This window comes from Pristiophorus japonicus, chromosome 4 (assembly GCF_044704955.1).
Source record: "Pristiophorus japonicus isolate sPriJap1 chromosome 4, sPriJap1.hap1, whole genome shotgun sequence".
Lineage (NCBI taxonomy): Eukaryota > Metazoa > Chordata > Chondrichthyes > Pristiophoridae > Pristiophorus > Pristiophorus japonicus.
The window spans coordinates 26,152,645-26,178,561 of NC_091980.1; the positions used below are offsets into that span (position 1 = coordinate 26,152,645).

At 45.1% G+C, this 25,917-nt stretch overlaps 1 protein-coding gene across 3 annotated transcripts in view; it reads left to right on the top strand.

The window, feature by feature from the left end:
* Positions 1–25,917, top strand: part of LOC139262848 (vascular cell adhesion protein 1-like) — an 82,528-nt gene that overhangs the window by 51,753 nt on the left and 4,858 nt on the right. For all 3 annotated transcript variants that reach the window (XM_070878041.1, XM_070878042.1, XM_070878043.1), the window contains 5 exons: positions 4,491–4,598; positions 12,644–12,742; positions 13,637–13,729; positions 22,261–22,338; positions 24,020–24,076. In XM_070878041.1, coding sequence (XP_070734142.1) covers positions 4,491–4,598; positions 12,644–12,742; positions 13,637–13,729; positions 22,261–22,338; positions 24,020–24,076 — 435 coding nt within the window. The remainder of the gene's footprint in view (positions 1–4,490; positions 4,599–12,643; positions 12,743–13,636; positions 13,730–22,260; positions 22,339–24,019; positions 24,077–25,917) is intronic.

Sequence of the window (25,917 nt, forward strand, 5' to 3'; positions counted from 1 at the left end):
CCGATCCTGTCACTGCTTTCCAAATGCGCTGCTATTTCATCCTTAATGATTGATTCCAACATTTCCCCACTACTGATGTCAGACTAACCGGTCTATAATTACGTGTTTTCTCTCTCCCTCCTTTTTTAAAAAAGTGGTGTTACATTAGCTACCCTCCAGTTCAAAGGAACTGATCCAGAATCGATAGATTGTTGGAAAATGATCACCAATGCATCCACTATTTCTTGGGCCACTTCCTTGAGTACTCTGGGATGCAGACTATCAGGCCCCGGGGATTTAACGGACTTCAATCCCATCAATTTCCCTAACACAATTTCCCGCCTAATAAGGATATCCTTCAGTTCCTCCTTCTCACTAGACCTACTGTCCCCTGGTACCTTCGGAAAGTTACTTGTATTTTCCTCCGTGAAGACAGAACCGAAGTATTGGTTCAATTGGTCTGTCATTTCTTTGTTCCCCATTATAAATTCACCTGAATCCGACTGCAAGGGACCTACATTTGTGTTTACTAATCTTTTTCTCTTCACATATTTATAGAAGCTTTTGCAGTCAGTTTTTATATTCCCTGCAAGCTTTCTCTCGTACTCTATTTCCCCCCTCCTAATTAAACCCTTAGTCCTTCTCTGTTGAATTCTAAATTTCTCCCAGTCCTCAGGTTTGTTGCCTTTTCTAACCAATTTATATGCGTCTTCCTTGGCTTTAACACAATCCTTAATTTCCTTTGTTCGCCACGGTTGAGCCACCTTCCCAGTTTTATTTTTACTCCAGACAGGGATGAACAATTGCTGGAGTTCATCCATCTGATCTTTAAATGTTTGCCATTGCTTATCCACCGTCAACCCTTTGAGTATCGTTTGCCAGTCTATTCCAGCCAATTCACGCCTCATACCATCGAAGTTACCTTTCCTTTGTCACTCTCCATTTTAATAAGGAATTCTACCATATTATGATCACTTTTCCCCAAGGGGCCTCACACAACAAGATTGTTGATTAAATTTGACAGAAATAGAGAGTTTCTTAAACAATAAGGGGATAAGGGGTTATGGAGAGCGGGCAGGGAAGTGGAGCTGAGTCCATGACCAGATCAGCCATGATCTTATTGAATGGTGGAGCAGGCTCGAGGGGCCATATGGCGTACTCCTGTTCCTATTTCTTAAGTTGCTTTGTTCTTATGTTACCCTTCTCCTTTGTGAAAACAGAAGCAAAGTATTCCTTAAGAACCATACCCTCTTCGTCCATTTCCGCACACAGATTACCTTTAAGGTCTCTAATAGGCCTTACTCTTTCTTTAGTTATAATCTTGCTCTTAATATATTTATAAAACATCTTTGGGTTTTCCTTGATTTTACTTGCCAAAATGTTTTCATGCTCTCTCTTTGCTTTCCTAGCTTCCTTTTTAATTTCACCCCAGCACTTTCTATACTCCTTTAGGGTTTCTGCAGTATTGAGCCCTCGGTATCTGTCATAAGCCTCCCTTTTTTTCTTTATCCTACCCTGTATGGCCCTTGACATCCAGGGGGCTCTAGATTTGCTATTCCCAGCATTTTTCTTTAAGGGAACATACTTGCTCTGAACCCTCAGGATCTCCTCCTTGAAAGCTTCCCTCTGCTTTGTCACTGATTTACCTCCAGTAGCTGTTTCCAGTCCACCTTGGCTAACTCACCTCTCAGCTTAGTAAAATTGGTTTACCTCTAGTTGAGAATTTTTAATCCATCTATCTTTGTCCTTTACCATAACAACCCAAAATTTCACTGATCAAGGGCGCTAACGTTGGTGTGTCTGTCCTCCCAGAGGATTTGCAGGATCCTGCAATGGATTCGCATCCTCGACCAGGCCAACATCCCCAGCATCGAAGCACTGACCACATTCGATCAGCTCCGTTGGGCTGGCCGCATTGTTCGCATGCCTGACACAAGACTCCCAAAGCAAGTGCTCTACTCGGATCTCCTACACGGCAAGCGAGCCCAAGGTGGGCAGAGGAAATGTTTCAAGGACACCCTCAAAGCATCCTTGATAAAATACAACATCCCCACCGACACCTGGGAGTCCCTGGCCAAAGACCGCCCTAAGTGCAGGAAGTGCATCCGGGAGGGCGCTGAGCACCTCGAGTCTCGTCGCCGAGAGCATGCAGAAAACAAGCGCAGGCAGCGGAAGGAGCGTGTGGCAAACCAGTCCCACCCACCCTTTCCTTCAATGACTGTCTGTCCCACCTGTGACAGAGACTTTAATTTCTGTATTGGACTCTTCAGTCACCTAAGAACTCACTTTTAGAGTGGAAGCAATTCTTCCTTGATTTCGAGGGAGTGCCTATGATGATGAAATTTCCCTGAATTATGATCACTAGCACCAAAATGCTCTCCCACTGTCAACTGCCCGGCTTCATTCCTTAACACTAAGTCCAGAACCACTCCCCTCCCTTGTTGGGTTTGCTACATACTGGCTAAAAAATTTCTCCTGAATGCAGTATAGAAATTCTGCACCCTCCATACATATCACAAAACATTTATCTCAGCTAATAGTAGGGTAGTTGAAATCCCCTTCTATTTCTGTCCTATAGATTTTGCACTTCTCAGAAATTTGCCGACATATTTGCTTTTCTATCTCCCTCTGACTACTTGGGGATCTATAGTATACACCCAGCAGTATGATCGCATCTTTTTTGTTCTTCAATTCAACACATATGGCCTCCTGATGATCATTCTAACATATCATCCCCCCTCAGCTCTGTAATTGTTTCTTTAATCAATACTGCTACCCTTCCTTTTCTCCCCCTCTCTATCCCGTCTGAAAACCCTGTAACCAGGAATGTTGAATTGCCATACATGCCCTTCTTTCACCCATGTCGCAGTAATAGCTATAATATCATACTCCCAAGTGTCTATCTATGCTCTCAGCTCATCTGCCTTATTCCCTATATTCCTTGAATTGAAGTATATACAATGTGAAACTGCCACACTCCCTTGCTGTCTATTTTCACTCCGTTTCCGCTGCCTTCTAAATTCACTTCCTATTTTCTGCTTTCCACTTCCAGCTTTCCTTCTCTGCCTTCTGAATCTACTTTCAGGTTCCCATTTTCCTGCCAAGCTAGGTTACACCCTCCACCACAGCAGTAGCAACCCCCTGCCCTCACGCGAGGATATTGGTCCTGGCTCTGTTGAGATGTAACCCGTCCGGCTTGTAGAGGTTCCACCTGCCCCAGAAACAGTCCCAATGCCTCAAGAATCTAAAGCCCTCCTTCCTGCACTATTTCTCCTGCCACGCATTCATCTGCTCTATACTCCTATTTCTATACTCACTTGCACGTGGCACTGGGAGAAATCCAGAGATTACTACTTTTGAGGTACTGCTTTTTAAATCTCTCTCCTAACTTCTGAAAATTTCCCTGCAGGACCTCATCCCTCCTTGTACCTATGTCATTTGTGCTGAGCTGGACCACGACCTCTGGCTGTTCACCCTCCCCCATCAAAAGTCCTGTAGCCGCTCGGTGACATCCTTGACCCTGGCACCAGGAAGGCAACATACCATCTGGGGTCACGTCTGCCGCCGCAGAAATGCCTGACTACTCCCCTAACTGTTGAATCCCCAACCACTATTGCTCTTCCACTCTTCTTCCTGCCCCCCTCTGCAGCTGAGCCACCCGTGGTGCCATGGACTTGACTCTGGCTGCACTCCCCAAAGGAACCATCGCCACCACCAGTACTCAGAACAGAATACTGGTTGGAGAATGAGATGCACTCAGGGGACTCCTGCACTATCTACCTGTTCTTCCTCTTCTGTCTAGCAGTTACACATTCCCTTGCTGCCTTCACACTCTTAAGCTGTGGGGAGAGCATCTCCTGAAATGTGCTATCAACAAAGTTCTCAGCCTCCGGTGTCGGGCCTCCTCTGCCGCGCTCCTTTCTGGCCACTCCACCTTTTTTCACGTCCCGCTGCTGCTCCCTCACAGGTTCGCCTCCTGCTCTTGACTTTGTGCGATCGTGTAAAATGGGTGATAGCGAGTAGGCAGCCTGTTTTACATCTCTCTCCATTTTTATTCCCATCCGATTTACACTATCGCACTGAGACAGGATCTACCTCCTGAGTTCAGTTCTCATCCAAATAGCTGTTATTCAACAAAAACCTGGACAATCAGTTTCATTCACCGATTGTAGAGCGGAAAGCATCACAGCTGAATCAGACCCTTTACTTACACGTTATCTGCCCACATCTCCATTCCAGAAGGATTCACCAGATTGAAACCAGGAGCTAGAACCCTGTGTGACTTTCCCCCTGTCCCTAACTGAAGGGCAGTGAGGACAGTTGTAGCTCCAATGTTCCTGAGTGAGGTCAGTGAACTTGGATCAGGAATGAAACCTGGGACCTTCTGGCCTGTATGGCTTAATGGTAAATCAGGCAGTAGGTTTATCCACTGGGTCATTAGGGGAGCTTATTTTTGTTTAAGAAGTTAATCTATAAACTAAATATGAAATCTATGCTTATTCTTCTGACAGATGATTACACTTTTAAACCCACCAATGTTGTTATTTTCGGGAGTCTGGCTCTTCTCCTGATCATTATCCTCGCAGTGGTGCTGTGTCTGAGAAAGCGCAAGGTTGCAGGTAGGATATGGAAATTGCTGCCAACTATTTTGGATTTCAAACATGTAATAAAATGTGAATGTTGCACGTGATTCCAAAAATTAGGAATGACAATTATATCCTTGTGTGAACTTAAACAATTTAATCCATTAGGATTAGATTAATCAATGTGTTTGCATTTCTATGTGTCAAATATTCTAGGGAGGCAATAGTTCCTGAAGTGCCAGAATGATGGGAGTTCGAGACTGGGTTATCCAACTGGTCACAGATAAATAACAACAACAACTTGCATTAATATAGTGCCTTTAATGTAATAAAACCTCAGAAGGCATTTCACCAAAGCATTATAAAATAAAATTTGATAGCGAGCCACATAAGAAGATATTGGGACAGGTGACAAAAAGCTTAGACAAAGAGGTAGGTTTTAAGGAACATCTTAAATGAAGATAGACAGTTGGCACGGCGGAGAGGTTTGAGGAGGAAATGCCAATGCTTAAGGTCTAGGCATGGCCGCCATAATGCAGAGATGATAATTGGGGATACGCAAGCGGCCAGAATTGGAGGAGTGCAGCGATCTCGGAGGGTTGTAGGGCTGGTGGAGTTTACCGATGTCGGAGGGGCGAGACCATGGAAGGATTTGAAAAGAAGGATGAGAACTTTAAAATCGAGGTATTGCCAGACTGGACATTGCATAGGTTACAAGATTTGACGGGTATTCTGGATATTTTCTCAGTTATCTTTGAAACTAGGGGAAACATAATTTGGGATATTTAGTTAGTTGGCTGGATTTGACACTGAAACCGTCTGCACATGGTCTACCGGAGGAATGGGTTTAATGGGCTGAATGATCCTCATATTATCTTTGGCACTTATTTTGGTTATATCTGGTAATGAAAAGATTTGTATGGCACTGGAATAAACCAATATATTATAATATTCTATCTAGCTCTATTCATTTTCTGACTGTAGGAAGTTGATCCATGAGATGTAGAATGTTGCCTTGAATAATGTTGATTATGTCCGAGAGTTTTTCATGAAATGTGTGGATGGGCACGTTTGTAGAGAAGAAGATTGGGCTCAACTGTGAGGCACCCTGATAACCTTGACTCTCCAGGTTCACACATGAAGGCTGGTTGCTGAGTTGAACAGGATCCCTGGTGAGAAAGTGGAAGCACACAGGGGTCAAAATTGGTTATGGCCGTTTTTGAGACGGTGTCACTGCCTGAGTGTTGATTTTAGCGCTGGACGTTAGGCGCAGCCTCAAAGTTCTAAATTCAGTTTTTACGTCGAAGGATGAGAAAGTTCCGTTCACAAGTGGTGTTGCACACTCATCCTCGGGTGGCAGTTCAGGAGGCCGACTGAATTTCCCGACGGGAGGCTGCCGCTGTGCTGGAAAAAAAGGAAAAAAAAACACGAACATTTCTGCGATCCACGCACACACTTTGCCACTCTTCAAACTAATGAAAACATGTAGAAATGAATAAAGATTCTACCCGAGATCCACTCTTTTATGACCACTTTTTCCTGGCTGTACGGCCACCTCCTGTTACGGCAGCTGTACAAAGCAACTCTCGCAACAGAGGCAAAAAAGAGGTATTGTACGCTGGATGACGTCACTACGCGGGTGACGTTAGCCGGTGCAGCGTTGCCTCTTGGCACCTCTGTCAAAGAGCTGACTGAATTTAGGGTGAGGCGTCAACGCTGCTTGCCGTCGAAGGTAGCCCTTTGCCACCCGTTAGTCGCCTAGCACCGGGTGCTAACGGACAGCGTTATTAAATGAGTTTCACGCTGTTGTGTTCATACTCTATTTGTTTGTTACACGAACCCTGACTAGACAGGCATTAGGACCCTGCGGGAGTTATTCACACAATGCTGTAAACATGCTGGTTTTGGGGCACCGTTTCGGGAGTTGCTATAAAGGACACAGTTAAGTTACATTACTCCTATTTCAGTTAGTCTGTTATTTATGTACACAACACACTCCTATACTATTGATTCATTCAAAAGGAGATTCATTTCAGAAAATAACATTTTGTGATGCAGTATGTAATTTGAGACGTAACATCTGGTAAGTTTAGCATGCTTGGGAGGAACTGGTTACCTTGGACCTGTGGCTCCCAAAGTTCTCAACCACTGGGGTTCTCTTTACCTCATGTCTGTTGCAGACTAATTGATACAGATTGATTTCTATGATCAGTCAACAACTCCATTATTGGTAACCCATGGCTCCCAGGCTAATAGGTGAGCTAGATGTGCCTATATTCTTACCTTAGGTATTGTAGGACTGATTTCATCATCAGAAGCAACAGTAAGCACCTTCAGGAAAGGGAGATCTATAAAAACATGAAGGCTGATGCTTATAACTCACATTTATATAGCATCATATAAAATTATAACTCTCAGGATGTGGATGTCGCTGGCATATACTGCCCATCCCTAGCTGCCCACGATACAATGAGTGGAATACTAGGCCACTTCAGAGGGCACATAAGAGTCAACCAAGTTTGTGGGGGACTGGAGTGACATGGACCAGACTGGGTAAGGATGGCATGTTTCCTTCCCTGAAGGACATTAGAGAACCAGTTGGGTTTTTACAACAATCCGATAGCTTCTGTAAGGGATGGTTTGCAGGGGGTCAGCTTTCCCTTCTGACCTTATATGAGCGGTTCCGAATCGCTCCCACACCCTTGGTTCTAGACATTGGAATTATGAAGGGACGGTGACAGACTTGGACAGACAATTGGTTTCAAGGTAGGAAGCAGGTATGGCTTTATTGTGTTTAAAAAGAAGTAAAAGGCACACCTTTAATAACACACACAGACCAATACACACTGAAGGGTACAACACATTGAATAAATTATCCAATTACAGTCTGTGGGAAAAATAATACAGCTTAAACTCTAAATGGGGTAAAGAGGTGAATGCAGATACATTTACACAAGTTATCCCAGCCTCCCCCCTCCCAATTCCCCTAACTAACTAAGTTATAGCTCTCAGGGTTCAGGGGCTATGCTCACCAATCCCTTTAGACAGTTGCTGGTGAATCACGGTTTCGGGGTTCGCTGCACTTGGCCTTCTAGGTGAGCCGTACCCCGGACGGAGGAGAGGACTTCGGACTGCGTAGTCTTCAGTTGAGGTGCGTCCGTTGATGCGCTAAGTTGCGTTTTGGATGTATGGGGTAAATACCCACTTTCTTTGGTTAGGAATAGTTTTAGTTAGTCCTTTTTGGTAATTTCTCACCCGTTGGTCGTTCCGAAGTAGATTGTAGAGTGGAAATAAATGTCGATTCTTTGGTTTTTGCTGAGTTGGTTTCGGTTGGTCGTTTTGCTGGTTGTGGTGGCCCGGGTTGTCAATTTGGTTGCTGACAACCTTCCATTTCGTGGGCCTCATGCTCAGTCAGTTCTTGATGAGTTCGAGTAGTTTCCTTCACTGCACCATTTCTTCACTCCCCAGCTCCAGCTGCTTGTGTCTGTGTCCGTGTTCCAGTCTGTGTGCTGCTCCTTGCTGGTCTTTTTGTAAAAAAACTGGGGGATAGATATATTCCAAAAAAAGGCTCCATTATCTCCCATCAAATCTCTTGGGCTCTGTTTAAACTGTACTGTCCACTGATTTTCAAATGTCTCCTTTGTCAGCAGTAACTCGATTAGGGTGTGAGAATGTGCTATCACTGATTTTGCATTGTTTTAGAATTGTCCAGTTTCTTGACCATGATTTCCATTGTGCTTGATTGGGTAATTCGATTATCTCTTAGGGGGTGAATAGTTCCCCCAGACAGTCTGGGGTCTTTAATACACAAATTTGCTTCAGACGTTGGCTCCACCTCCTGTATTTGGTAACTCTTTTTCGCAGCCAAAATGTTGTAGAATCTTAAAATTGATATGCTCCTTCCCATAGATGTTTAGGGGATCTCAAGCTTCTGTAATTTAGGTCCATTTTGAATTCCCTTTCCTATGAGTCCAAACACTGGGCGGTGGGGGTCTCCATGAATGCATCCCCTTTTATCCCCCGCAGGCTTTGCCTGCCCCCTTTAAACTCATTTTAAAAGCCCAGAAAGGGATTCTTCTCCTCTGTAGGGGAAAGGTACCTGGAATCTTTGCGAGATATTGGTAAATTCTACACTTCATGGTCACTCTTATTGATACCAGTCTTTTATTTCCAGTATTTCCTTTTAAGAACATAACATAAGAAATAAGAGCAGGAGAAGGCCATTTGGTAACTCGAGCCTGCTTTGCTATTTCATCATCATAAGCAGACCCATGAACGAGGATGACTTGCTTCCACACCAAAAGAGATGAGTTCACAGATGTTTCAATGAAGGACCCCAGTCCTGAGCTCCAATTGAAGGGTGGAAGATGCCTGTGCGTGAATTTTTTTAATGTGTGGTGACCGTTGAACATCAGCCACCACACGGGCTTGACAGAGCTAGGCCTTTATCCAGTGGCAAGGGTTAACCAGGACGACTGGATACCAGATTTGCTGCACACATATCGCAGTGTGGGCTGGCCCATGCTGCCCCTGGGCCCTCAGCTCTTCTGGGGCCCATACCCGCAGCTCCGCCAAGATCTCTCGCCGCATCTCCACCACAAACCATATGCTGCTTCTCTGCCAAGATCTCTCGCCTCTCTGCCGCCACAAAACATTCGCCGCTCCTCCGCCACAAACATTTGCCGCTCCTACTCCACGATCTCTCGCCGCTCCTCTGCCACGATCACTCAACGCTCCTCTATTCCGATTTCTCACCGCACCTCCACCACGATCTATCACCGCACCTCCGCACCAAACATTTGCTGCACCTCCGCCGCGATCACTCGCCGAATCTCAGCCACGATCCCTCACCGCTCCTCCACACCGATCATCCGCCGCACTTCTGCCTCGATCTCTTGCCGCTTCTCCACCTCAAATGTTCGCCGCTCCTCCGCCAAGATCTCTCCCCGCTCCTCCAACATGATCTCTCATCGCTCATCCACCCTGACCTTCCCCCTCCTCCGCTGTACCAGGGCCCCGCCGATGTTCCTGCCCACGCTCCAAACTGCAACCTGGGTTTGGTGACGTCATCCAGTCGCCCACTTTGAAGCCGTCGCACATTTGGAGCGGCTCACGCTGGACATTGCAGTGGCTCCAGCTATTTCATCCTCCCGACCCGCGGTGGGGTCCTCTCACGATGTTCCAGGGCCCGCACTCCATTACAGCAGTGACTGCGCTCGAAAAGTATTTCATTGGCTGTGGGATGTGCTAAGGTGGGTTCAAAGTGGGGTGACCCCCCACACTCACACACACTTGCCCACAGTACAATTGAGTGCAGAGGTCACAGTGCCAGCCACTGACCCTCTGCTGCCACCACTCTCCCCGCTACCACCACTCATTCACTGCCTCGCCGCCCCACCTCCCGTCAGGCTCTGCTATTTAATAAGATCATGGCTGATCTGATTTTGGCCTCAACTCCACTTTCCTGCCTGTTCCAGATAACTCTTGTCTCCCCTATCATTCAAAAATCTGTCCATATCGACCTTAAATATATTCAATGACCCAGCCTCAACGGCTCTCTGCGTAGAAACTTACAAAGATTTATGACTCTCTCAAAAAGGAAATGACTCCTCTTCCCCATTTTAAATCAGTGACGCATTATTCTGAAACTATGCCTCCTATTTTCAGATTCTGCCACTGGTTGGCAGACAGGAAGCAGAGAGTCGGGATAAACGGGTTCTTTTCAGAATGGCAGGCAGTGACTAGTGGAGTGCCGCAGGGCTCAATGCTGGGATCCCAGCTCTTTATAATATACGTTAATGATTTCGATGAAGGAATTGAGTGTGATATCTCCAAGTTTGCAGATGACACTAAATTGGGTGGCGGTGTGAGCTGTGAGGAGGATGCTAAGAGGCTGCAGGCTGACTTGGACAGGTTAGGTGAGTGGGCAAATGCATGGCAGATGCAGTATACTGTAGATAAATGTGAGGTTATCCACTTCGGTGGCAAAAACAAGAAGGCAGAATAATATCTGAATGGTGACAGATTAAGAAAAGGGGAGGTACAATGAGATGTGGGTGTCATGGTACATCAGTGATTGAAAGTTGGCATGCAGGTACAGCAGGTGGTGAAGAAGGCAAATGGCATGTTGCCCTTCAGTAGCATAGTAGCTTGAGTACAGGAGCAGCGAGGTCTTACTGCAGTTGTACAGGGCCTTGGTGAGGCCACACCTTGAATATTGTGTACAGTTTTGATCTAATCTAAGGAAGGACATTCTTGCTATTGAAGAAGTGCAGTGAAGGTTCACTAAACTGATTCCCGGGATGGCAGGACTTACATATGAAGACAGACTGGATCGATTACGCTTATAGTTACTGGAATTTAGAAGAATGAGAGGGGTCTCAAAGAAACATATAAAATTCTGACAGGATTAGACAGGTAAGATGCAGGAAGAATGAACCCGATGTTGGGGAAGTCCAGAACCAGGGGTCACTGTCTAAGGATAAGGGGTAAGCCATTTAGGACCAAGATGAGGAGAAACTTCTTCACTCAGAGAATTGTGAACATGTAGAATTCTCTACCACAGAATGTTGTTGAGGCCAGTTCATTAGATATATTCAAAAGGGAGTTAGATGTGGCCCTTACAGCTAAAGGGATAAAGGGGTATGGAGAGAAAGCAGGAATGAAATACTGAAGTTGCATGATCAGCCATGATCATACTGAATGTTGGTGCAGCTGCGAAGGGCTGAATGGCCGACTCCTGCACCTATTTTCTATGTTTCTATGTTTCTATCACCTCTCATTTTTCTAACTCCAATGAGTATAGGCCCAACCTGCTCAACCTTTCTTCATAAGGCAACCCCTTCATTTTAGGAATCAATCTCGTGAACCTTCTCTGAACTGCCTCCAATGCAAGTACATCGCTCCTTAAATAAGATGACCTCATTAACGCCCTTTACAGTTGTAGCAGGACTTCTCTGCTTTTATATTCCATCCCCTTTGCAATAAAGGCCAACATTCCATTTGCCTTCCTGATTACTTGCAGTACTGCATTTTAACTTTATGTGTTTTGTGTACAAGGATCCCCAGATCCCTCTGTACTGCAGCATTTTGTAGTCACTCTCCATTTAAAAAAATATATATTTTTATGCTTCCAACCAAAGTGGATAAGCTCACAACCTTTTAAACTGAATTCAAGTTCTCAAACTGCCATTCTGGGATTTCAATGCACGTTCTCTGGATTATTATTCCAAGTTTCTGGATTCCTAATCTCAAAAGATACTATCAGTTCCTTAAGATGTCCTGTAGCACTTCACAGCCAATACATTGCTTTTGTTGTGTAGTTACTGTTGTTATTGAGGCAAACAAAGCAATTAAATGGAAATAATGAAGATTCTGCAGCAGCAAATGAAAGGAATGATCACTTAGTCTGTTTCTTGGTGCTGTTGGGTGATGAAGAAATTTTGGCCGGGACACTGGAAGAATTCTGTGCACTCGTCTGCCCCCTCAGGTGGACGTAAAAGATCCCATGGCACTATTTCGAAGAAGAGCAGGAGAGTTCTCCCCGGTATCCTGGCCAATATTTATCCCTCAATCAACATAACAAAAGCTGATTATCTGGTCATTATCCCATTGCTGCTTGTGGGAGTTTGCTGTGTGCAAATTAGCTGATGTGTTTCCCACATTACAAGAGTGACTACACTTCAAAAGTACTTCATTAGCTGTAAAACCGCTTTGAAACATCCGCTGGTCATGAAAGGCACTGTATAAATACAAGTCTTTCATTTTTTCTTTCTTTTGATCATTGACGTCCAACTGAACAGGCGGACAGAGTCTCGGTTTAATATCCTATTCACCTCTGACAATGCAGCACTCCCTCAGTATTGCACTGAAGTATCAGCCTAGATTATGTGCTCATGTCCTCGGGCTTGAACCAAGTCAAGTAGCTCCAAGTCTGTGTCAAGTGCCTCCAGAGATATTTATTATGTCTTGTCAGGATATCTCATATCTGTACTAATGGTCAAATGGAGTTGATTTATTAGAATGTCTGAAATTTATAAGGAAAGCTGAATGCATTTTATTGGTGATTTCTGTATGAACAGGTTTGGGAAATCAAAGACAAAAACCTCTACAACCAGGAGAAAATATAGAAGATGCATCTCAGCTTTATTCAAATGCTAATGAAATACAGCAAATGCAAGGTAACATTTAAACACCAATAATATAGTCGTTTTACAAGTGCTGTGCTCCATTTGTTCATGGCATTTATGAATCCCCTTTGTAAATTTCTGTTACATTTAAAAAGTCACACAGGCACAAACATGTTGTGCTTTTGTGCTGTTACATCCAAATATCCTGTAGGATGCAAGAGCATTTTCTTATCCTTCATAATCACTGCTCATTTTATTGTTAGTTCTTCATTGCAAACTCTTGTTGTTCAGATACTTTCTTAAGCTTAGATCCTAGGATGCTATAACATTAAAAAATCATAGAAATTTATGGTACAGAAGGAGGCCATTCGGCCCATCGTGTCAAAAAAGGAGCTATCCAGCCTAATCCCACTTTACAGTTCTTGGCCCTTAGCCTTGCAGTGTACAATACTTCAAGTGCATATCCAAGTACTTTTTAAATGTGGTGAGGGTTTGTGCAAATTAGCTGATGTGTTTCCCACATTACGAGAGTGACTACACTTCAAAAGTACTTAATTAGTTGTAAAACCGCTTTGAAACATCCGGTGGTCATGAAAGGCACTGTATAAATACAAGTCTTTCTTTTTTTCTTTCTTTTGATTATTGACGTCCAACTGAACAGGCGGACAGAGTCTCGGTTTAATATCCTATTCACCTCTGACAATGCAGCATTCCCTCAATATTGCACTGAAGTATCAGCCTAGATTATGCGCTCATGTCCTGTGGTCGGGCTTGAACCAAGTCAAGTAGCTCCAAGTCTGTGTCAAGTGCCTCCAGAGATATTTATTATGTCTTGTCAGGATATCTCATATCTGTACTAATAGTCAAATGGAGTTGATTTATTAAAATGTCTGAAATTTATAAGGAAAGCTGAATGCATTTTATTGGTGATTTCTGTATGAACAGGTTTAGGAAATCAAAAACCTCTACAACCAGGAGAAAATATAGAAGATGCATCTCAGCTTTATTCAAATGCTAATAAAATACAGCAAATGCAAGGTAACATTTAAACACTAATAATATAGTCGTTTTACAAGTGCTGTGCTCCATTTGTTCATGGCATTTATGAATCCCCTTTGTAAATTTCTGTTACGCTTAAAAAGTCACACAGGCACAAACATGTTGTGCTTTTGTGCTGTTACATCCAAATATCCTGTAGGATGCAAGAGCATTTTCTTATCCTTCATATTCACTGCCCATTTTATTGTTAGTTCTTCAGTGCAGACTCTTGTTATTCAGATACTTTCTTAAGCTTAGATCCTAGGATGCTATAACATTAAAAAATCATAGAAACTTATGGCACAGAAGGAGGCCATTCGGCCCATCGTGTCTGCGCCGGTCGAAAAAGGAGCTATCCAGCCTAATCCCACTTTACAGCTCTTGGTCCTTAGCCTTGCAGTGTACAGCACTTCAAGTGCATATCCAAGTACTTTTTAAATGTGGTGAGGGTTTTTCCTCTACCATGCTTTCAGGCAGTGAGTTCCAGGCCCCCACCACCCTGGTTGAAAAAAAATTCTCCTCAAGTGCTCTCTAATCCTTCCTCCAATTCATTTAAATCTATTTCCCCTAGTTATTGTTCCATCTGCTAAGGGAAATAGATCCTTCCTGTCCACTCAATCTAGGCCCCTGATAATTTTATACACGTCTGTTACAAAGAAAGCAACCCCAACCTATCCAACCTTTCCTCAAAGCTAAAATTCTCCAGACCTGGCAAAATCCTCATAAATCTCCTCTGCACATCATCATAGGTCGTCCCTCGGAATCGAGGAAGACTTGCTTCCATTCCTGAAAGGAGTTCTTTGGTGGCTGAACAGTCCAATACGAGAGCCACAGATGCTGTCACAGGTGGGACAGATAGTCATTGAGGGAAGGAGTGGGTGGGACTGGTTTGCTGCACGCTCTTTCCGCTGCCTGCGCTTGATTTCTGCACGCTCTCGGTATTGAGACCACTCTTTAATGTAATCACATCTTTCCTGTAATGTGGTGACCAGAATTGTATTGTATGCTGTACTCTAGTTGTGGCCTAACTAGTGTTTTATACAGTTCAAGCATAACCTCTCTGCTCTTATATTCTATTCCTCAGTTAATAAAGAAAAGTAACTCAAAGATCACAATTACAACTGGCACAGGCATGATGGGCCGAATGGACTCCTTCTGTGCTGTATCATTCTATGATTCTATGAACAGCTTTTCCTAAACAACACCCCAGAGTAAGACTGGTGGTGAGACTAGTCACAGTTACCCACCTAAAAACCTGTTGAAGCTCATTCATTGAGAGTAATTGGAACTCAAATATGGGAATTAATCTGGAATCTTGTACAATGTAATTCAATATTATTTTATCTCATGATGTGATTTGCATTACTGTCATATTTCATGCATGACATTGTAACATATTCTAATCTTCATTTGAAGAGTACATAAAAACATAAGAACATAAGAAATAGGATCATAGCTGATCTTCAACCTCAACTCCACTTTCCTGAACTATCTCCATATCCTTTAAGTTCCTTGATATCAAAAAATCTATCGATTTCTGCCTTGAATATCTTCTAATTCTTAGGCAGTCCCACAAAGTCAAGGATGACTTGCTTCCACATTAAAATGAGTTCTAAGGTGACTGATGAGACCAATGCGGGATCTACAGTCTCTGTCACAGGTGGGGCAGACGCTGGTTGGAGGGACGGGTGGGTGGGGTGCTTGATTTCTCGTACACTCCGTCTGCTTTTTATGCTTGGTTTCCACGTGCATCCAGCGAAGCGACTCAAAGTGTTAGGTGCCTTCTCGGATGCTCTTCGTCCACTTTGGGTCTTTGGCAAAGGAGTCCCAAGAGTCAGTAGGGATGTTGTATTTTTTCAAGGAGGCTTTGAGGGTGCCCTTGAAATATTTTCTCTGCCCTCCTGATGCTCGCCTCCTGTGACGCAGCTCGGAGTAGAGTGCTTGCTTCGGGAATCTAGCATCGGGCATGCAGACGATGTGGCCCGCCCAACGGAGCTAGCCGAGTGTGGTCAATGCCTCGATGCTGGGGATGTTGGCCTGAGAGAGAATGCTGATGTTGGTGCGCCTATCCTGCCAATAGATTTGCAGGATCTTGCGGAGACAGAGTTGATGGTACTTCTCCAGTGCTTTGAGGTGCCTACTGTACATAGTCCATGTCTCTGAAGCATAAAGGAGGGTGGGTATCATTGCTGCTCTGTAGACCATGAGCTTGGTGCTGGGTTTGAGATCCTGGTCTTTGGACATTCTTTTCCTCAGGCGGCTGAAGACTGCACTGGCGCACTGAAGGTGGTGTTGGCCTTCGTCATCGATGTCTGCCCTTGCTGATAGTAAGCTCCCAAGGTATGGGAAGTGGTCCACATTGTCCAAGCTCTCATCACGGATCTTGATAACCGGGGAGCAATACTGTGTGGCAGGGGCTGGTTGGTAGAGGACCTTTGTCTTACTGATGTTTAATGTGAGGCACAGACTTTCTTACGCTTCAGTAAAGGTGTCAACGATGGTTTGGAGTTCGGACTCTGAGTGTGCACAAACGCAAACATCATCTGCATATTGTAATTCAATAGCGGAGGTTGGAATAACCATGGATCTGGACTGGAGGCGTCGAGGGTTGAACAATTTCCTGCTTGTCCTGTAGATTAACTCCACGCCAGCGGGGCACTTGTATTGGGCCTGTGGTAGATCCGTTGGTCAGGATCACAGCTTGCATGTCATCATAAAGCAGGCGGAGAATGGTGATAAATGTTTGAGGACAGACAAATTTGAGAAGGACACTCCATAATCCTTCGTCGTTGACAGAGTCAAAGGCGTTTGTGAGGGCAAAGAAAGCCATGTACAGAGGTTGATGCTGCTCCCGACATTTTTCTTGGATTTTTTGCGCGGTGAAGATTATGTCCGTTGTGCCCCTTAGTGTGCGGAATCCACATTGCGACTCTGGGAGGAGCTCTTCAGCCATTGGGATGAAATGATTGAAGAGGATTCTTGTGATGATTTTCCCTGCGGCAGACAGCAGGGAAGCTCTTGTTTAATTACCGCATTCAGACTTGTCCCCTTTCTTCAATATGGTCACAATTACGGCGTGTCTGAGATCCCCTGGCATGCTCTCCTCCTTCCAGATCAGAGAGAGGAGATCATGGATTTTCACCGAGTACTTCTCTGCTTTCAACTTCGGCACAGATTCCATCTGCTTCTGAGGCCTTGTTGTGTTTCAGTTGTCAGATGGCCTTTTCAACTTCATGCCAGGCTGGGATTGTGCTGAGGTGGTGATGGGTAGCATGTTGTGGGATGGAGTCAAGGACACTCACGTCAAAGACAGAGTCTTGGTTGAGAAGATCCTCAAAGTGCTCTTTCCAGTGGGCACTGACCTTTGTAACCTTGATGAGCACCTCTCCTTGGCTCTCAGTGGAATAGGACCTTGAGTGCTTGGGCTATAGGTGGACTTGACTGCACTAAAAAATCCACGCACCTCGTGATTTTCGGCTAGATGCTGGATCTCCTGCGCTTTTTTCACCCACTGTTTGTTCTTTAGGTCACGAGTTTTTCATCGGACCTCGGCTTTCAGTTGTCTGTAGGTTTGCTTTTTTTCGCTCGAGTTGTGGAGTCGTTTCCAATTCACAAATGCCTTGTGTTTGCGGTTTATTAGCTCCTGGATCTCCTGGTCGTTCTCATCGAACCATTCTTGATGTTTTCTGGTAGAGTAACCAAGAGTCTCTTCGCAGGTGCTAATTATGGTGGACGAGGGCAGACCAGGCACTGTGGACACTCTGTGGCTCCGGTTCATTGGAGGTCACCAGGTTGTCTATGAGGCATTGGCTGACTAGGGCTTTCTTTGCAGAGTCTTTGAGTGCTTCAGTATTGATCCTTTTGCGGCAGTCTTTGAGTTGCCGCCGGCATTGTGAGGCTACATTGATGGAGATATCGGAGTGGATTAGCCGGTGGTCAGTCCAGCAGTCGTCAGCTCCTTTCATGGCGCGTGTGATGCTGATGTCCTTGCGATCCCTCACTCAGACGATGACATAGTCTAGCAGATGCCAGTGCTTGGCGCGAGGGTATGGCCAGGAGGCCATGTACTTACCAAACAAGGTGTTGATTATGACAAGCCCATATTCTGAGCATTTTGTCAGGAGGAAGATACCATTAGAGTTGTTTTTCCCTACCCCTTCCCTGCCAAACACCCCTCTCCATAGGTCTGTGTCCTTTCGAATTCTGGCATTAAAATCACCAAGGCGAATCAGATTGTCGCCCGTTGGGACTCGGGACAGGGATTGTTCAAGGCTGGAGTAGCATTCCTCTTTGGCCTCGTCCATAGCTTCCAGGGTTGAGACATATGCACTGATGACCGTAGCACACTGATTCTGGTTAGGGTGAGCCGAAGGTCCATGAGGCGTTCGTTTATCCCGTAGGGGGAATCTCTAAGGTAACAAACTAGCTCATTTTCGAAGGCGAAGCCAACGCCATGGAGACGGTGTTCTTCTTCTGCTTTGCCTTTCAAGAAGAAAGTGTATCCACCACATTGTTCCTTGAGCTGACCTTCTCCTGCCCGCCGTGTCTTGTTCAGGGCAGCGATGTCTATGTCGTAGTATCTGAGTTCCCGGGTAATGATACTAGTATGGCGTAAGTCTTGGAGTACGGATGGCGGTGGCCCCAAGCTGGTGGCGGCCAAACGAACGAGTGTCCCCAATCCAATGACATCAGGCGGCGAGGTACGAGGAAACCTGTAAAAAATGCGGCACCGGGAGCCGGTGTGCCATGGGCGGTGATAATCGCCGTGCGGCAGGAATTGGAGAATCGGCAGGAATCGGTGGACGACGAGGGGCGGAGGTTCAGCAGGAATCAGCGGGTGGCGAGGAGCGTAGGATTGGCGTGAATTGGCAGGCAGCAAGGAGCGGAGGTTCGGTGGCAATCGACGGGTGGCGAGGAGCGTAGGATTGGCGCGAATCGGCAGGCAGTGAGGAGCGGAGGTTCGGTGGGAATTGGCAGGCAGCAAGGAGCGGAGGTTCGGTGGCAATCGACGGGTGGTGAGGAGAGGAGGATCGGTGAGGATCAGCGGGTGGCAAGGAGCGTAGGATCGGCGTGAATTGGCAGGCAGCAAGGAGCGTAGGATCGGCGTGAATTGGCAGGCAGTGAGGAGCGGAGGTTCGGTGGCAATCGACGGGTGGCGAGGAGCGTAGGATCGGCGTGAATCGGCGGGTGGCGAGGAGCGTAGGATCGGAGGGAATCGGCGGGTGGCGAGGAGCGTAGGATCGGTGTGAATTGGCAGGCAGCGAGGAGCGGAGGTTCGGTGGGAATTGGCAGGCAGCGAGGAGCGGAGGTTCGGCGGGAATCAGCGGGTGGCGAGGAGCGTAGGATCGGCGTGAATCGGCGGGTGGCGAGGAGCGTAGGATCGGTGTGAATTGGCAGGCAGCGAGGAGCGGAGGTTCGGCGGGAATCGGCAGGCAGCGAGGAGCGGAGGTTCGGTGGCAATCGACGGGTGGTGAGGAGAGGAGGATCGGTGAGGATCAGCGGGTGGCAAGGATCGCCAACAGTGAGGTGGGAACCCAGGAAAGACTCAGCGAGGGCCATCAGCGAGGTCAGGAGGCTGAGGCCAGCAGCAAAGTCGGGACTCAGGGAAGGCTCAGCACGGACCAGCAGCGAGGTCGGGACACGAGGCTAGAATACGCGTGGTCACTAGCAAAGACCTAACGGCCAAAGCGTGAGCGGCTGGAGAGAGTGGAAAAGCGCATGAGAGCAGTGCGCTGGAGCTGCAGCCGGTGGGCCCAGGGCACAATGTCTGTATTTTATGGACAAATTCACAAGCTGCTCCAAGCGTTCACCTACACTGCGATTTCTGAAAAGCAGAGAGAGAGGACCTAAGGGTGGGTGGGAGGGGCTCAGTAGGAATGTAGGCCAGGCTCACAGTAGGAGTATGTTTGTTTTTGTGTACTAGGCTGATGTAGCAGAGCCTGGTCTCCAATTGTGTTGGATCCCCTTGCCATTGGACCAAGACCTTGCTCTGTCAAGTTCATGTGGTAGCTGATGTCCAAAGGCCACCCCACACTAAAAGAATTCACGCACAGGCATCGTCCACCCTTTAAAATGAAGTTCGGGACCTGGAACATCAGGACCCTCATAGACATCCCCAATAGCGACATACCAGAATGTTGTACTACTATCACTGTCTTGAATATACTCACCGACTGAGCCTCCACAGCCCTCTGGGGTAAAGAGTTCCAAAGACTCACCAACCTCTGAGGGAAGAATTTGCTCCTCATTTCAGGCCTAAATGGCTGACCTCTTATTCTGAGTCTGTGACTCCTGGTTCTAGACTTCCCAACCAGGTTAAACATCCTCCCTGCATCTACCCTATCAAGCCTGGTAAGAATTGTGTATGGTTCAATGAGATCACCTCCCATTCTTCTAAACTATAGAGAATATCGGCCTCGTCTGTTCAATCTCTCTGCAAAGGACAATCCTCCCATCCCAGGAATAGTCGAGTCAACCTTCATTGCTCTCCCTCTATGGCAAGTATATTCTTCCTTAGGTACTGAGATCAAAACTCTACACAATACTCCAGGTGTGGTCTCACTAGAGCTGATTTAAAAAATACTTCCTTATATTTCATGTTAAAGTGGATAACATCACATTTCTCCACAATATATTCCATTTGCCATGTTCTTGCCCACTCACTTAGCCTGTCTATATCCCTTGAAGCCTTTTTGAATCCTCCTCACAACTTACATTCTTACCTAGCTTTGTATCTTCAGCAAACTTGGATATATAACATTTAGTCTTCACATTCTAATCATTGATTTCAATTCTGAATAGCTGGAGCCCAAACACCGATCCTTGTGGTACCCCACTAATTACAATCTGCCAACCCGAAAATGACACAGTTATTCCTGCTCTCTGTTTTCTGACGGTTAACCAATCCTCAATCCATTTGAGTATATTACTACCCGCAATGCCATGAGCACTAATTTTGTTTAATAACCTCTTGTGTGGCAACTTATCGAATGTCTTCTGAAAATTTAAATACACCACATCCACTGGTTCCCCCTCATCTATTCTGCTAGATACAACCTCAAAAAAACTCTAGATTTGTCAAACATGATTTCCATTTCATAAATCCAAGTTGACTTTCCCCAATCCTATTAATATTTTTTCCGAACCCTGTTACTATATCCTTAATAATAGATTCTATATTTTTCCCTACTACTGATGTCAGGTTAACTGATCTGTAGTTCCCCGCTTTCTCTCTCGTTTCTAAAAAAAATGGGGTTACTTTGTATAGATTCTAGAATCTATGGAATCTTGGAAGATGACAACCAATGCATCCACTATCTCTATAGCCACCTCTTTCAAAACCCTAGGATGTAGGCCATCAGGCCCAGGGAATTTATTGGTTTCCAGTCCCATTAATTTCTCCAGTACTATTTTGTAACTAATATTAATTTCTTTATGTTCCTTATTCTCGCTAGACTTTTGGTTCTCCACTACTTCAGGGAGGTTTTTTGCGGCTTCTTCTGTGAGGATGGACACAAAGTATTTCTTTAATTTCTCTGCCATTTCCATATTCCCCATTATAATTTCTCCTACCTTAGCCTGTAAGGTACTCACATTTACTTTTGCTAATCTTTTCCTTTTTACATACCTATAAAAGCTTTTACAGTCTGTTTTTATGTCTCTCGCTAGTTTACTCTCATATTTGATTTTCCCTTTCTTCACCAATTTCTTGATCCCCCTTTGCTGAATTCTAAAATCCTCCCAATCCTCAGGTTTACTGCTCCTTTTTTGATCTGATACTATCTTTAACTTCTCTTGTTAGCCACGATTGGACCACATTTCCTGTGGTGTTTTTGTGCCTTACAGGAATGTATATTTGTTGTAAATTATGTATTAATTCTTTAAAGGCTAACCATTGCTCATCTACCATCATACCTTTTAATGTAGTTTCCCAAAATACGTTAGCCAGTTCGACCCTCATCCCGACGTAGTTTGCTTTGTTTAGACTGAAGACTCTAGTTTCGGATGTTACGAAATCACAATCAAAATTAAATTAAAATTCTATCATATTATGGTCTTCCCTAAGGGCCCTTTTACTACAAGGTTATTAATTAACCCTTTCTCATTGCACAAACCATAAACATTCAGAAATCACATCATACAACAATGCAACCTGCATTCGTTTAAATCGCACTTATATTTAGCTGTGTATCTGAATTAATATTCGGATTAATAGCTGTATTTTGAGTCCTCTTCCCCTCTAAAAGCGTGGTCACACATTTACTGAGCTATCACGCTACAACCCTTAGATGCCTCGAGCACACGTCACAAATACTCTAGTGTTTCTAAAACCACTCGCAACAACTAACGCCAAAGATTCAGTATAACTTGAATATCTTTTCTCGGCAATATTGTTTTCTCTGAAGGACTGATCCCACTTTGCTGATCATTCGAATCTATTAGCAATGGAGCAGGTTTTGTAGAAATGCCTGATGCAACTTTCTGAAAATCAGGCCAAGCTACTGTCTTAATCAGAAAAATATATTTTCCAGGAGATAACGAGATGCCGGTGCCTGAGACAAGTCATTTTGCTGAACATGCAACTGTCAATAGAAAGGCAAAAGAAGACGGTAAGTAGATAAATCATATTATGTGGCTCTCTCTGTGTAGGTATTGTTAACATAGAAACTGTTAAAGTTCATTGAGTTAAAATGTTGGTTCCAGTTTAATACTTTGACTTGGAAGCTCTTCAGATATGTAATGTTAGATTCTGAAATACTTTAACCATCTTCAGTAAAATAGATCTTTGTGATGTTGGTCCAGTATAAAAGACTTCAAGCACAATACAGATCTATTTATTCAGTCACTTTATTGATTGTGTATATCTCAAGTTTGCAATAGGCATGGCTGTTTGGAAATAATATGAATCTTTAAAAGAAAGTAAACAAGTAGCAACAAGTGCAGATGTCAGGATCACATGCGGCTTTGAGATTCCACATGATCCTATAGCTTCCCAACACTTCATATCCAGGCTCACACATGAAGAATCCACATTTGTTGGCCTTCATTGCAAGAGGGATGGAGTACAAAAGCAGGGAGGTCCTGCTGCAACTGTATAGGGTATTGGTGAGGCCGCACCTGGAGTACTGCGTGCAGTTTTGGTCACCTTACTTAAGGAAGGATATACTAGCTTTGGAGGGGGTACAGAGACGATTCACTAGGCTGATTCCGGAGATGAGGGGGTTACCTTATGATGATAGATTGAGTAGACTGGGTCTTTACTCGTTGGAGTTCAGAAGGATGAGGGGTGATCTTATAGAAACATTTAAAATAATGAAAGGGATAGACATGATAGAGGCAGAGAGGTTGTTTCCACTGGTCGGAGAGACTAGAACTAGGGGGCACAGCCTCAAAATACGGGGGAGCCAATTTAAAACCGAGTTGAGAAGGAATTTCTTCTCCCAGAGGGTTGTGAATCTGTGGAATTCTCTGCCCAGGGAAGCAGTTGAGGCTAGCTCATTGAATGTATTCAAGTCACAGATAGATAGATTTTTAACCAATAAGGGAATTAAGGGTTACGGGGAGCGGGCGGGTAAGTGGAGCTGAGTCCATGGCCAGATCAGCCATGATCTTGTTGAATGGCGGAGCAGGCTCGAGGGGCTAGATGGCCTACTCCTGTTCCTAATTCTTATGTTCTTATGTTCTTATATTGAACTTATGGAACCAGAGCCCAGTGGGAATCACGAGAGGTGGGGTAAAGATAATTAAATTGGAAAAGACATTATGATTCGTGAGCTATGTTTTTCGTTTACATTATTTAGTAAATCTGCAACCACAGAATTATTGATTCTCCAATTTATGAGTCAACTTGGCAGCATTGTCATTTTGGAAACAGACATTTATGGGTTCAAGCCCCACTTCAGACTTTCATAGAATCATAGAATCATAGAATGGTTAAAGCACATAAGGAGGACATTCTGTCCATCGAGCCTGTACTCTTTACTGACACTTCAGGGGATTTTTGAAAGTGCTGTCTTTTAGTTGAGACCTTTTTTGGTGAATGTTAAAGATATCATTGTATCTATTGACGGTGAGCACGGTGTTATCCTGACAAAATTCTTCCCTCAACCACCATCCCCACAAGAGATTAACTGGTTGTTGTCTCATTTCCTGCTTTCGGGACCTTGAATGGTGTTTGTTTATCTGCCAACAGTACTTCCACTTCGAAAGTAATTCATTACTTGCTTTGGAATATGTTCAGCCACGATATATATAGATACACATTCTTTATTTCCTTCTTATTCCCTGCAGGCACAGAAAGAGAAGATATTCATTACGGATCGATCGCTTTTCAGAAAAATTCACCAGGTAGTGAAACCGAATATTGCAATTTTTTTTTTTCTTATTTTTGTGTTCTTCAAGGTGACGAATGTTAATGCTGGATAATAAAACTCATTGGGCTATATTTTCAGTCCATTGCCACCTCTGTTTTTGCCCCGGAGGGATGGTAATGGTGCAGGAAGCATTTTCGGGCAGACGGCCATCGTCCAGTGTCCCATCGGGACATTTGGAGCCTGGGTTGTGGGGGCGCGGAGCAGTACCTCCCGCGAGAGGCGAGCTGGTGTGCAACACCCCTGGTTGCAACACCAAGTCTAAATTTGAACCTTGCCCGATCTGTAGCGCCCCACAGTGCCCCCTAGTGAGATCGCCTGTGAAAGCTGGCGGTTCCAGCTGTATCATCCGCAGTGAGGGAAGGAATGTCTACCTGAGGTAAATGCGATTGTTTTAATTTTCTTATTTTTGCGAATCATGTGGATGTGGCGTCAGTAAAATACTGGGACTGTTTTTGGTATTTCTTTTCAGATTTCTTTTCCCACTGAATCCTCTCTAAGAGTGCTCAGAGGCCAACTGTTTACCTCGGGATTTTCATTTGCTCAGCCCAAAAAGAATTATGGAACGCCTCCCTTAGTGCTCCGCTCCACACTCAGGGCTCAGCTGGTGAATTTTGCGGCTGGGGACGCAAACCATTTCCCGGTTCAAACATTTACTGCTCCTCTTCTTCTTAGGCAATCCATCGGAAACGAGGATGACTTATTTCCACTTAATATGAGCTCTCAGGTGACTGATGAGTCCAATGCGGGACCTACATTCTCTGTCACAGGTGGAGGAGACAGTAGCTGGAGGGAAGGATGGGTGGGGCTTGGATTGTCGTGTGCTCCTTCCGCTGTTTGCGCTTGGCTTCGGTGTGCTCCCGGCGAAAAGACTTCCCGGATGCTTCTCCTCCATTTTGGAAACAGACATTTGTGGGTTCAAGCCCCACTTCAGACTTTCATAGAATCTTGGGCCAGGGATTCCCAGTGTCGGTGGGGATGTTTCACTTTTTCAAGGAGGCTTTGAGGGTGCACTTGTGGTGTTTCCTCTGCCCACCTGGGGCTCTCTTGCCGTGTTGGAGCTCTGAGTAGAGCACTTGTTTTGCGAGTCTAGTATCGGGCATGCGGACGATGTGGCCTATCCATCAGAACTGAACTAGCGAGGTCAATGCTTCGATGCTGGGGATGTTGGCCTGAGCACCTATCCTGCCAATGGCAGCATTGGTGGTACTTCACCGGTGCTCTGAGATGCCTGCTGTACATAACCGATATCTCTGAAGCATATCGGAGGGTGGATAACACCACTGCTCTGTAGAGCATGAGCTTGGTGCTGGGTTTGAGGTCCTGCTTTTGAAGCACTCTCTTCCTCAGGTGATCGAAGACTGCATTGCCACACTGAAGGTTGTGTTGGACTTCGTTATCTATATCTGCCCTTGTTGTCAATAGGCTGCCGAGGTGTGGAAAATGGTCCACATTGTCCAAGGCCTCGTCATAGATCTTGATAATCAGGGGGCAGTACTGTGTGGTGGGGACAGGTTGGTAGAGAACCTTTGTCTTACTGATGTTTAGTGTATGGCCCATACTCTCTTATGCTTCGGTGAAGGTGTTGACGATGGTTTGGAGTTCGACCTCCGAGTGCACAAATGCAATCGTCATCTCCATACTGTAATTCAATGAGAGATGATGGGATGACCTTAGACCTGGACTGGAGGGGACGACGGTTGAACAGTATCCCGTTTGTTCTGTAGATTATCTCCACTCCAGCGGGGAGCTTATTGAGGTTGAGATGGAGCATTGCAGCAAGGAAGATTAAGAAGAGCATTGGTGCGATGACACAGC